This window comes from Hylobates moloch, unplaced genomic scaffold (genome assembly GCF_009828535.3).
Source record: "Hylobates moloch isolate HMO894 unplaced genomic scaffold, HMol_V3 SCAFFOLD_12, whole genome shotgun sequence".
Lineage (NCBI taxonomy): Eukaryota > Metazoa > Chordata > Mammalia > Primates > Hylobatidae > Hylobates > Hylobates moloch.
In genome coordinates, this window is record NW_026652287.1 from 50,428,748 (window position 1) to 50,441,144 (window position 12,397).

General features: G+C 52.6%; 1 protein-coding gene across 1 annotated transcript; it reads right to left on the minus strand.

Moving 5' to 3' along the window:
- Positions 1-3,758: 3,758 nt before the first annotated feature.
- CCDC194 (coiled-coil domain containing 194) lies at positions 3,759-10,764 on the minus strand. Its single transcript, XM_058425835.1, has 5 exons — positions 10,403-10,764; positions 8,307-8,403; positions 7,768-7,900; positions 7,075-7,221; positions 3,759-5,820 (listed from the first exon to the last, which is right to left on the minus strand). The coding sequence occupies exons 1-5, from the start codon at positions 10,724-10,726 to the stop codon at positions 5,796-5,798; spliced, it is 726 nt and encodes a 241-aa protein (XP_058281818.1). The 5' UTR covers positions 10,727-10,764; the 3' UTR covers positions 3,759-5,795.
- Between the last annotated feature and the right edge of the window lie 1,633 nt (positions 10,765-12,397).

Here is a 12,397-nt window from a genome sequence, read left to right on the forward strand (position 1 = left end):
CCCCGGCTAATTTTTGTATTTTTAATAGAGACTGGGTTTCACCATATTGGACAGGCTGGTCTTGAACTCCTGACCTCAAGTGATCCTCCTACCTCAGCCTCCCAAAATGCTGGGATTACAGGCATTAGCCACTGCGCCTGGCCAACCCTCCACTTTTATGTCCATGTGTTTGGTTTTTGGTTAATCAAAGTGAAATTAAGTTTTGTGCTTTTGGAGGTGATGGAGGCAGCAAAGAGAGTCCCTCTGTGGGGTGGAGGAAACCTGTGCTCTCTGGGAGTCTGTGTTCCCTGCTGAAAAACAGGGACCTAGGCCGGGCGCAGTGGCTCACGCCTGTAATCCCAGCACTTTGGGAGGCTGAGGCGGGCAGATAACCTGAGGCCAGGAGTTCGAGACCACCCTGACCAACATGGAGAAACTCTGTCTCTACTAAAAATACAAAATTAGCCAAATGTCCTGGCGCGTGCATATAATCCCAGCTACTGGGGAGACTGAGGCAGAAGAATCTCTTGAACCCGGGAGGTGGAGGTTGCAGTGAGCCGAGACTGCGCCATTGCACTCCAGCCTGGGCAGCAACAGCGAAACTTGGTGTCATAAATAAATAAATAAATAAAAAGAAAAACAGGGACCCACTTCCTTGCCTGTGACTGGGGGGCTGGAAAGGTCAGGTTGCAGCTAGCCCATGTCCCCTCCTGCCAAGGCCACTATGGGCTTTCCATTTTTGTCCCCTACCCCTGTCCCTCCAGCTATGGGAGGGGACCTCCAGTGTGGCCACGGATAGGGATTACCCAGGATGGTGCCCTGGAGACAGGGGTAGACAGACAGAGATAACCAGAGACAGAAAGACACTTAGAGAAATGACCAGCAGAGGCCGGGTGCTGTTGCTCATGCCTGTAATCCCAGCACTTTGGGAGGCCAATGCAGGTGAATCACCTGAGATCAGGAGTTCGAAACCAGCCTGGCCCATCATGGTGAAACCCTGTCTCCACTAAAAATAAAAATATTGGCCAGGCGCAGTGGCTCACAGCTGTAATCCCAGCACTTTGGGAGGCCAAGGCGGGCGGATCATGAGGTCAGGAGTTCAAGACCAGCCTGGCCAACATGGTGAAACCCCATCTCTACTAAAAAAAATACAAAAATTTGCTAGGTGTGGTGGCACGTGCCTGTAATCCCAGTTACTTGGGAGGCTGAGGCAGGAGAATCACTTGAACCCAGGAGGCGGAGGTTGCAGTGAGCCGAGACTGCGCCACTGCACTGCAGCCTGGTGACAGAGTGAGACTCTGAATTAACCATGTATGGCATCCTGTAACCACTACTTGGAAGGTGAGGCAGGAGAACCTGAACAGGAGGTGGAGGTTGCCGACCGAGATCACCCACTGCACTCACCTGGGGACAGACAAACTCTCAAAAAAAAAAAAAAAAAAAAAAAAAAAAAACTAGGTCATGGCTCACGGGAGGCTGAGGCAGGTGGATCACCTGAGGTCAGGGGTTCAAGACCAGCCTGGCCAACATGGTGAAATCCTGTCTCTACTAAAAAAGAAAAGAAAAGAAAAGAAAATTTGCTGGGTGTGGTTATGCGCACCTGTAATCCCAGCTACTCAGGAGGCTGAGGCAGGAGAATCACTTGAACTCAGGGGGCAGAGGTTGCAGTGAGCCAAAATCATGCCATTGCACTCCAGCCTGGGCAAAAGGAGCGAAACTCCGTCTCAAAAAAAAAAAAGAAAGAAAGAGAGAGAGAGATGACCAACAGAGACCAAGAGGGATCATTAGACAGGTGGAGGCAGGGAGACAGAACAAGGACAGCTCAGTGGCTGGCTCTCTAGGGTGGGAGGCAGGTCTCACTGAAAAGTGCTGTTTGCCTCTCTGGGCATCTGGGGAGCCTCAATGCAGACCAAGTTCTCGGCTTACCCTCCTCAATTCACCTCGAATACTCACCGACTCTCTGTCTTATGACTTCCCTGGGGTTCAAAGCCTCCAGCCTCAAATTCCCTGCTTCCCAACATTCTTTGATACTAGTTCTGCCTGTGCCGCTCCTACTCACACATCTGCCATGGCTCCCTATCACCCTCCATCCCCAGAACTGATTTTTTTTTCTTTTTTTGGAGATGGAGTCTCGCTCTGTTGCTCAGGCTGGAGTGCAGTGGTGCGATCTCGGCTCACTGCAACCTCTGCCTCCGGGGTTCAAGCAATTCTCCTGCCTCAGCCTCCCGAATAGCTGGGATTACAGACGCCCACGACCACACCCAGCTATTTTTTTGTATTTTTAGTAGAGACGGGATTTCCCCATGTTGGCCAGGGATGGTCTCGATCTCCTGATCTCAAGTGATCAGCGCGCCTTGGCCTCCCAAAGTGTTGGGATTACAGGAGTGAGCCACCACGGCTGGCTCAGAACTGATGTTCAGGGGTCCCTCGGGTATGGTCAAGATGGAGTCAGCAGTGGAAATAAATGCATAATGGTGACAATGACTTAGTTCCCATGGACAGCCCTGTGCCCTGCCCTTTACACGGGCCAGTTCTTGGACCACACAGCGCCGTGGTGAGGGGGTCTTGCGTCCCTGGGGTCCTGGCTGGGACGAGGCCAGTCTCCAGGCTTCCAGCTCTGGCTGACTCCAGAAGGAGGAACCGTTTCCTGCTGGCTTCTGGATTGACGCCAGGGCCGGGGGAGGTGGTCTCAGACCCACCCGGTCCGACTCTCAAACTCAGGGCCCTCAGGAGGCTGCAACCGGATCTGCTGGCTGGGGCGGCCCCTGGTGGCCGTTGGCGGAACACAACAGCTAAATCTTCCCTTCCCGCAGCCTCATTTTCCCCATAGGCGGAGCCTTCAGGTGAGCCCCCTCTCAGGTGAAGGTCCTGATCAGGCACCTACAAACCCCAGGTGGATGGGAGGATCGTGAGCAGGACTGGCTAAAGGGGTTGGTGTCAGAGTTCCAAGAGCTTCCAATCCCCTGTCTACACCAGCCTCTTAGGAATGTTTTAAATTTATTTTTATTTACTTAGTTTTTGAGTAATGGGTCTCACTCTGTCACCCAGACTGGAGTGCAGTGGCTATGATCTCGGCTCACTGCAACCTCCACCTCCAGGGTTCAAGCGATTCTCCTGGCACAGCCTCCCGTGTAGCTGGTACTACAGGTGTGCACCACCACGCCCAGCTAATTTTTATTTACTTATTTATTTTTTTGAAATGGAGTCTCGCTCTGTCACCCAGGCTGGAGTGCAGTGGCGCAGTCTGGGCTCACTACAACCTCTGCCTCCCAGATTCAAGCGATTCTCCTGCCTCAGCCTCCCAAGTAGCTGGGATTACAGGCGCCTACAACCTCGCCCTGCTAATTTTTGTATTTTTAGTAGAGATAGGGTTTCACCATGTTGGCCAGGCTGGTCTTGAACTCTTGACCTCAGATGATCCACCTGCCTCGGCCTCCCAAAGTGCTGGGATTACAGGTGTGAGCCACCGTGCCCGGCCTATTCATTCAGCTTTTGAGACAGGGTCTCACTCTGTCACCCAGCCTGGAGTGCAGTGGAATGATCTTGGCTTACTGCAACCTCTACCCCCAGGGTTCAAGCAATTCTCCTGCCTCAGCCTCCCAAGTAGCTGGGACTACAGGTGTGCACCACCACGCCTGGCTAATTTTTAAACTTTTGGTAAAGATGGTGGTCTCCCTACATTGCTCAGGCTCTTCTCCAACTCCTGGGCTCAAGTGATCCTCCTGCTTCAGCCTCCCAATGTGCTGGGATTATAGACACATGCCACCACACTCAGCCCAGACATTTGTAAAAACAATTTTTAATTTGTAATTTGTAATAAGTGATACATGTGCAAGGTTTTTAAAAATGCAATTTTTACAAAAGGTACATAGAGAAACGTGCAAGTATGTCCCCCACCAATTCCCAGACCCCTGGTTCGCTCCCCAGAGGTGGAGGCTGTGACCAGCGTGTCCTTCAGAGATATTTGGATAAAAGTCCCCTCCTCAAGCCCTGTACAAAAAAAAAAAAAGGGGGGGGGGGCGGGCACAGTGGCTCACACCTATAATCTCAGCACTTTGGGAGACCAAGGAGGGTGGATCACCTGAGGTTAGCAATTCAAGACCAGCCTGGCCAACATGGTGAAACCCTGTCTTTACTAAAAAACACAAAAAAACTAGCTGAGCCTGGTGATGGGCGCCTGTAATCCCAGTTACTCGAGGCTGAGGTAAGAGAATCGTTTGAACCCGAGAGGAGGAGGTTGCAATGAGCCGAGACTGCGCCATTGCACTCCAGCCTGGGCAACAAAAACAAGACTGTCTCAAAAAAAAAAAAAAAAAAAAATACACAACCTATCACTCTCCTGCTTTTCACATTAACATATCTTAGAGAAGAGCTGCTTTGGCCGTTTAAATGGTGGTTGCATAGTGTTCCACTGTGGATGGACAGACACTTTTTCTTTTTCTTTCTTTCTTTTCTATTTATTTATTTATTTCTTTTTTTTGAGACGGAGTCTCACTCTGTCGCCCAGGCTGGAGTGCAGTGGCACGATCTCGGATCACTGCAAGCTCCACCTCCCAGGTTCACGCCATTCTCCCGCCTCAGCCTCCCAAGTAGCTGGGACTACAGATGCCCACCACCATGCCCAGCTAATTTTTTGTATTTTTAATAGAGACAGGGTTTCACCGTGTTAGCCAGGATGGTCTCGATCTCCTGACCTCGTGATCCGCCCGCCTCGGCCTCCCAAAGTGCTGGGATTACAGGCGTGAGCCACTGCGCCCAGGCTCTTTTTTTTCTTTTTCTTTTTCTTTTCTTTTCTTTTTTTTTTTTTTTTTTTGAGACAGGATCTCACTCAGTCACCTAGGCTGGAGTGCAGTGGCATGATCATGGCTCACTGCAGCTTCCATCTCCTGGGCTTAAGTGATCTTCCTGCTTCAGCCTCCCAAGTAGCTGGGACCACAGGTTTATGCCACCAAGCCTGGCTACTTTCTTCTCTCTCTTTCTTTTCTTTTCTTTCTTTCTTTCTTTTTTCTTTCTTTCTTTTCTTGAAGGGGTTTTGCTCCAGTCACCCTAGCACGATCTTGGTTCACTGCAGCCTCTGCCTCCCAGGCTCAAGTGATCCTCCCACCTCAGTCTCCCAAGTAGATGGGACCACAGGTGCATGCCGCCATGCCCAGCTAATATTTTGTATTTTTGGTAGAGAATGGGTTTCACCATGTTTCCCAGGCTCGTCTCAAACACCTGAGCTCAAGTGATCCACCCACCTCAGCCTCCCAAAGAATTTTGAAACAATTATTTGTAGAGACAGGGTCTCCCCATGTTGCCCAGACTGGTCTTGAACTTCAGGGCTCAAGAGATCCTCCCACCTTAGCCTCCCAAAGTATTGGGCTTACAGGCATGAACCACTGTGCCCAGCATGATTTTCTTAATAATTTTTTTCTAGCTTTAATTTTTCATGTTTAATTTTTGAGACAGGGTCTTGCTCCGTCACTCAGAGGACTGAAGTGCCATCATGGCTCACTGCAAACTTGACGTCCTGGGCTCAAGTGATCCTCCTGCCTCAGCCTCCCAAGTAGCTGGGGCTACAGATGCATGTCACCATGCTCAGCTAATTATTGATATTATTTGTAGAGACAGGTTCTTGCTATGGTGCCCAGGCTGGTCTTGAACTCCTGGGCTCAAGTGATCCTCTTGCCATGGCCTCCCAAAATGTTGGGATTACAGGTGTGAGCCACCACACCTGGCCAGCCTTCAGTTTGGAGGAGTCAAAGTTATGTGTGAATTTTCAACTGCATGGAGAACTGGTGCCTATAACCTTTGTGTTGTTAAGGAGTTGGAGATTAATCTACCAAATTTTCTGTAAGTCTGAAGTTATGCCAAATATAAAGGTTAAATTTAGATAACAAGCTAAAAATGTTTAAAGGTTAGAAAAACAAGAAAACCCACTAATACATTCATGTGAAATTGAGCAATATAAAATTGTCCATATTTCAATGATTTTTGACCCATATAAACAGCACTTTCTTGTGATTCAACCTATAGATTCTCTTCCTTTTAGTTGTAGCTTTTATTTTTCTTGTGTAATTGCATTGGCTAGTACTCCCAGAAAAAAAACTACTTGACAGTGGACGTCCTCACCTTGGCACTGATTTTGATGTGTTTGTTCCCCCACAATCTATACATTTCCTCATTTGATCTATTAGTATAGCAATGAACAGACTTGGGAATATTGAACTATTGCTCCGTCTCAGGCATAAGTCACCTTTGTTGCAGTGTAGGTTAAAAACATGGGCCGGGAGCGGTGGCTCACGCCTGTAATCCCAGCGCTTTGGGAGGCTGAGGTGGGCGGATCACCTAAGCTCAGGAGTTCGAGACCAGCCTGGCCAATATGGTGTAACCCCATCTCTACTAAAAATACAAAAATTAGCTGGGCGTAGTGGTGGGGACCTGTAAATCCCAGCTACCTGGGAGGCTGAGGCAGGAGAATTGCTTGAACCTGGGAGGTGAAGGTTGCAGTGAGCCCAAATTGTGCCACTGCACTCTAGCCTGGGCAACAAGAGCAAAACTCCATCTCAAAACCAAACCAAAACAAACATGTTACTTGGTTCTTTTTGTTTAAATTCCATCTGGGAGTTTTGTACCCTTCTCACAGGGTTAGGGATTTGCGGTTTTCCTATTGTGCCACCTTTGTCAGCTTTTGTTGTCAAATCAGCTCCTCATCATGAGTCCAATCACCCATTTTACAGATAGGGTAAACTGAAACCCAAAGAGGGAAAGTGACCCTTTCCGGTTACTCCTGAGCCAGGGCTAGACCTCCAGTCTTCATATCTATCGGATGACGGCAACATTGTTGTTAGGGGGGACTTCAAATCCCAGCTAAGCACTAGCTCACTGCATGATCACTTGGGCCTCAGTTTCCCTGTCTGTAGAATAAGCACTTTACATGGTGGGGGAGAGAGGGCTGAGGCTCCTGTCTGTGCAGTTTCCGTTCAGGACGTCTCCAGGGTCTAAAGCTGAGCGTCGCATCCAGCGTGGGGGTGCCTCTATACACGTCCCCGCAGACCCCCACCATGTGTGTCCTCCAGGCCGACGCCCCCTTCCGGCAGGGGGCCGACTCACCCTCGTGCGCGCCGCGCGGGCCGCCGGCAGCCCCCGGAGGGCCCGGAGCGAGAGCGCGAGCGAGAGCTGGGCCGGGGTCGGGACCCCGAGCGGGGACGCGGCCGGGGCACTCTGCGCTGGGGGCTCATCTCAGCTTCCAGGGCGTTACTGCCGGGAATGGGGAAGGGGGCTGTCAGCCTCTGGACCCCTGTCCCCAGACATCGCCAGCCCTCATCCGCCAGAGCGTCCCATTGCTGGGAACTCCATCCCCAGAGATCCCCATCTCCCAGGGTTTCCCGCTCCCCAGGATCCGGCATCCGTTCTCGACCCCCAGCCATTCCCGGGACGCCTCCCTAGAGACTCCCAGCTACATCCCCAGAAGCTCTGTCTCCAGACCACCAGCCTCTCCCTCGATACTCCCTTTTCCTTGCTTCCTTCTCTTCCGTTCCCCGTCCCTCTCGGGGCTCCCACCGACGCTGGATCGTGGGGACCCAAGTTTCTAGAATGCCCGCCCCAGCCTGGAATCCCAAGAGAGTCCACTCTCCTCTCCATCCTTACGTTCCAATTCCAGGATCCCCCTATTAAATCAACAATACCCCGCCCACAATTCCACGCCCAAAGAAATGATTGGCCAAAAGAATGTAGCCCTGCGCAAGCATTGGTCGCGCCCTCCCCGTCCATGCGACCCCGCCCTCAGGCCAGCCCCTCACTCACAAGCGTTCGCGCAGCGCCGCCTCCCGGGCCGCACAGGCTTCGCCCTCGGCCTCCGCCACGCCTGCGCGCCGCAGAGCCTGGTCCAGCCGCCGCGCAGACTCCGTGGCCGCCACCTCCCAGCGCGCCAGGGCCTCTGCGGGCGCAGGGGGCGGGGTCAGGCTGGAGACCCCCGCGCCCACCCGCCCCACGCACGCCGGAATCCAAGTTGATAGTCTGCATGCCGTTTGCACGCTTTCCTTTATTTGAATTAAATTTGTGTGTACCATTGCATGGCTTCCACGTGCCATTTGCATAGCTTTTCATAGGTTTGCATTGCTTTTGTGAGTCGTTTACAAGGAGTTTGCATGTTTTGTGGCATTTGCGTTGTTTTTGTGACCTTTGCATGGCCTCTGCATGTTGTTTGCATTAGTTTCATAAGTTTTTGCGTTTATTTCCGTGTTATTTGCATTACGTTTGCAACTGTACTTGTTTGGATAACTAGGATTCGCCTAGGCTCCTCCCACCTCTATCCCTGCCCACTCCCTTACACCCCAACGCACCTGTCAGCGCCCCGTTTTCAGCCCCCATCTGGGTCCCCTGTGCCTTGGCTTCGTCCATCTCAATCTTCAGTGTCGTTAGTTGGGTCTGAAGCCGGCTCTGAGGAGTGGAGGGGAAGTGGGAGGGGGTGTAGGCAGAGGAGAGGAGGAATGATTCGGCCTGGCCCTTTTGGGGACAGTGAGAAGCCACCTGCGACCCTGTGCCCTGATCTTTGTGTGGAATGTCCTTTGGGGCCTTGTAGTTGTAAAATGCAGAAGTGGCTTCTGAAGCCTGGGGCACCGAGTGGTGACAGCTGCCTGCCTGGAGGGAGATCTCTGCCCAGGTCCAACGCCACCAACCCTAAGCCACCGGAAAGTAGAGAGTGCTTAGCTCTGCGGTCAGATTCAAGTTCCACTTTCAGCTCCATCTGGGACTCGCTGATGGGATTTCAAGCCAACACAGTGAGCCGGGCGTCGTGGCTCACGCCTGTAATCTCAGCATTTTGGGAGGCGGAGGCAGGCGGATCACTCGAGGCCAGGAATTCGAAACTAGCCTGACCAACATGGTGAAAACCCATCTCTACTTAAAAAAAAAAAAAAAAAAAAAAAAAATTAGCCGTGTGTGGTGGTGGGTGCCTGTAATCCCAGCTCCTCGGGAGGCTGAGACAGGAGAATCGCTTGAAGCTGGGAGGTGGAGGTTGCAGTGAGCTATCGTGCCACTGCACTCCAGCCTGGGCAACAGAGCATGACTCCATTTCAAAACAAAACCAAACCAAACCAGCAACAACAAAAACCAACACAGGGCAATTTGATGGTTGACAATGATTGAATTTCTGGGGTATGTGTCATTTGCCTCTGTAGGACATTCTGCAAAATGACTGGTCCGGCTTCCTCAGTGCATCTTACAGCAAGGGGGCAGAGCCAGAACTTGAACTTGGAGTAGGCTCCTCTTAACCTCAACTGCCCCAGTCCCTTCTCTTAGTCCAGGGGGCAGAAAAGGGGTAGGGGTTTGTCTGGATTTTATTTATTTATTTATTTTGAGATGGGGTCTTGCTCTGTCGCCCAGGCGGGAGTGCAGTGGTGGGATCTCAGCTCACTGCAACCTCCGCCTGGGATTACAAGCATGCACCATTACACCTGGCTAATTTTTGTATTTTTAGTAGAGAAGGGTTTTCACCACGTTGGCCAGGCTGGTCTCGAACTCTTGACCTCAACTGATACACTCGCCCTGGCTTCCGAAAGTGCTAGGATTACAGGAGTGAGCCACCGCGCCCGGCCCCATTTTGATTTTTAATATTCAGATGCTGCACTACCTCGGCTGGGCTGGGAGGTTGGGGTGGAATGGGGGGTGTGCACAGAGGTATACAGCATTCACTCCATAAATGGAAATGGCTGGGATTTTGAGGACAGTTCTTTTGGCAGGCTCAGGGCTGGAAAGGGTTAAGAAAAAGTCTGAAGGGTTAGTCAGAGGAAAAGAGGACCTAGCAGGTACCTCCCCCAAGAGGCCAACTTTAGCCTCCTAATTACAGGTGACATGTATGTCCCTCTCTCAAAATAGGGCTGCTGGAAACTGGCTGGAGTGGGGCCGAGTGGGCACATGGAGGAGGGCCACCGGTGGTCTGGGGTTTCTCCAGACACCGTTTACCTGGCAAATAGCAAAGGACAGTGAGACTTTTTTTTTTTTTTCCAGATAGAGTCTCACTCTGTCGCCCAGGCTGCAGTGGAGTACAGTGGCGCGATCTCAGCTCACTGCAACCTCCACCTCCCAGGTTCAAGCGATTCTCCTAAATCAGCCTCCTGAGGAGCTGGAATTACAGGCGTTCACCATCATGCCAGACTAATTTTTGTATTTTTAGTAGAGACAGGGTTTCACCATATTGGCCAGGCTGGTCTCGAACTCCTGACCTCAGGTGATCCACCTTTCTGATCAGAAGGTAGACTCCATGGTGAGCTGACATCTAAGGGTTGGAAGGCATTAGGGCGCTATTCTCAATGCCTTCTCAATTCGAGGAACTGGGGAAACCGAGGCACAGGGAGGGAACCCTGGGGATGTGTGGGCAGGCCCTCTCTTATCTCAACATTCTGGATTCCCGAGCTCTCCCTCCACCCGGCCCACCTACCTGGCGGCCTTCACAGGCCTTTAATGCCTTCTCCAACTCGTGCCGGATACTTTCCGCCTGGTCCAGCTGCCTGGCTAGGGCCTCTTCCCGCTCGGCAGCCTCTGCCAGCCGGCGCCGCAGCTCGTCGACCCCAGGCGGCGGGTCCCCGGGCGGCGCCGTGGCATTGGCCCCTGGCTCCGGGCAGCGGGGTCCCCGAGCAGCCGAGGCGGCCAGATTCCAGGCTACCAAGGCCCCGCCGGCTGCTGCCGCAGCCAGGAACACGGCCACCCCGCATAGGGCGAGCACCCGCCAGGCACGCCCGGGCTCCGGCCCCGGCTCGGCCATGCCGCGGTGCACAGCTCTGGCCCCAGACGGCCACCAATATTTAATTGGCACCTTGGGGCGCCAGGGACACCCACGGTTCCGCCCAGCCTGGCCGTGGCTTCCCAGCCCGTTGGGAGGGGTTGGACCCCCTCCAGGGGCTGGTCCATCCCATCGAGCCCAAGAAAGGAGTAGTGGTTCTGGGTTCCTGCATCCCACGTTTTGCCCTCTGTGCCTCAATTTCCCCCTCTGTGAAATGGGGAGAGTATTAACTCCTGCTTGGTAGGGCTTGGTAGGAATCAAGCTGGCACATCTGTAGGAAGCGCCAAAGACCGCATCTGCAAACGAAGTGCTTGGCTATCATTTGGGGATATGTCGTTTCCAGTATTTTTTTAATCTTAATTTTGTGTATGTGTGTCACCCAAGCTGGAGTGCAATGGCACAATCTCGGCTCACTGAAACCTCTGTCTCTGGTTGAAGCGATTCTCCTGCCTCAGCCTCCTGAGTAGCTGGAATTACAGGCGCCTGCCGTCACGCCCAGCTAATTTGTGTATTTTTAGCAGAGACGGGGTTTCACCATGTTGGCCAGGCTGGTCTCGAACTCCTGACCTCAAATGACCTGCCCACCTCGGCTTCCCAAAGTGCTGAGATTACAGGCGTGGACCACTGCACCCGGGTAATTTTAATTTTTTGTTTGTTTGTTTTTTTGAGACAGGGTCTCGCTATTTGCCCAGGCTGGTCTTGAACTCCTGGGCTCAAGCGATCCTCCTGCCTCAGCCTCCCAAAGTGCTGGGATTAAAGGCGTGAGCCACCGCATCCAGCCTGTGGTTCTCATTCTGCTGATGGGGTAACCGCGTTGGGAGATGGGAGGATACTCCACTGACTTACGGTTGGCGGAGTTTAGGCTGCCACACCGGCTGTGAAGAGGACCGGAGGGAAGACAACAGGGTGGACCGGCCCCGTCTTCCCGCCTGCTCGCCACTGGGCCGCCAGGGGGCGATCTTACAACGCGATTACAATTGGGCTCTGGCTCCCCTTCCCTCTTAGAATACAACCCGTTCTCCCCTCCCCTTCTTCCTCCTACTCCCCCTCCTCCCCCTCCTCCCTCCTCTTCCTGTTTCTTCTTCTCTATCTCCCCCTGCCCCTTCTCTCCCTCCTTACACCTACAAGGACCTGATCACACCTTTAAGGTCATTTCCTTTTCACTCCTTCCTGTGGCCTCCCCAGGGCTCTTCCGCCAAGCGCATTCCCACCGCAGGGCCTTTACACCTTCTCCTCTGCCTGGCTAATTGCCGTTCTGCTAACAGGTCCCCTCCTGCAGAAAGTCCCCCTCTTCAACACTACCTCCTTTTGATCAGCTCCTAGGGCCCTGACATTAAAAAGATAATTGTAGGCCGGGCGCAATGGGTCACGTCTGTAATCCCAGCACTTTGGGATGCCGAGGCGGGTGGATCACCTGAGGTCGGGAGTTCGAGACCAGCCTAGCCAACATGGTGAAACCCCGTCTCTACTAAAAATACAAAAATTAGTCGGGCGTGGTGGCGGGCGCCTGTAATCCCAGCTACTTGGGAGGCTGAGGCAGGAGAATGGGTTCAACCCAGGAGGGGGAGGTTGAAGTGAGCTGAAGTCGTGCCATTGCACTCCAGCCTGAGCGACAAGAGCAAGACTCCGTCTTAAAAAAAAAAAAAAAAAAAA

Excerpts from the sequence above, each read along its gene's own strand:
- CCDC194 (XM_058425835.1), bottom strand. The coding sequence starts at position 10,726 with ATGGCCGAGCCGGGGCCGGAGCCCGGGCGTGCCTGGCGGGTGCTCGCC. Across the intron at positions 8,404-10,402 it reads AGGCCTGTGAAGGCCGCCAG|AGCCGGCTTCAGACCCAACT; the intron begins GTAGGTGGGCCG and ends TCCACTCCTCAG. Across the intron at positions 7,222-7,767 it reads GCGGCGCTGCGCGAACGCTT|TAACGCCCTGGAAGCTGAGA; the intron begins GTGAGTGAGGGG and ends CATTCCCGGCAG.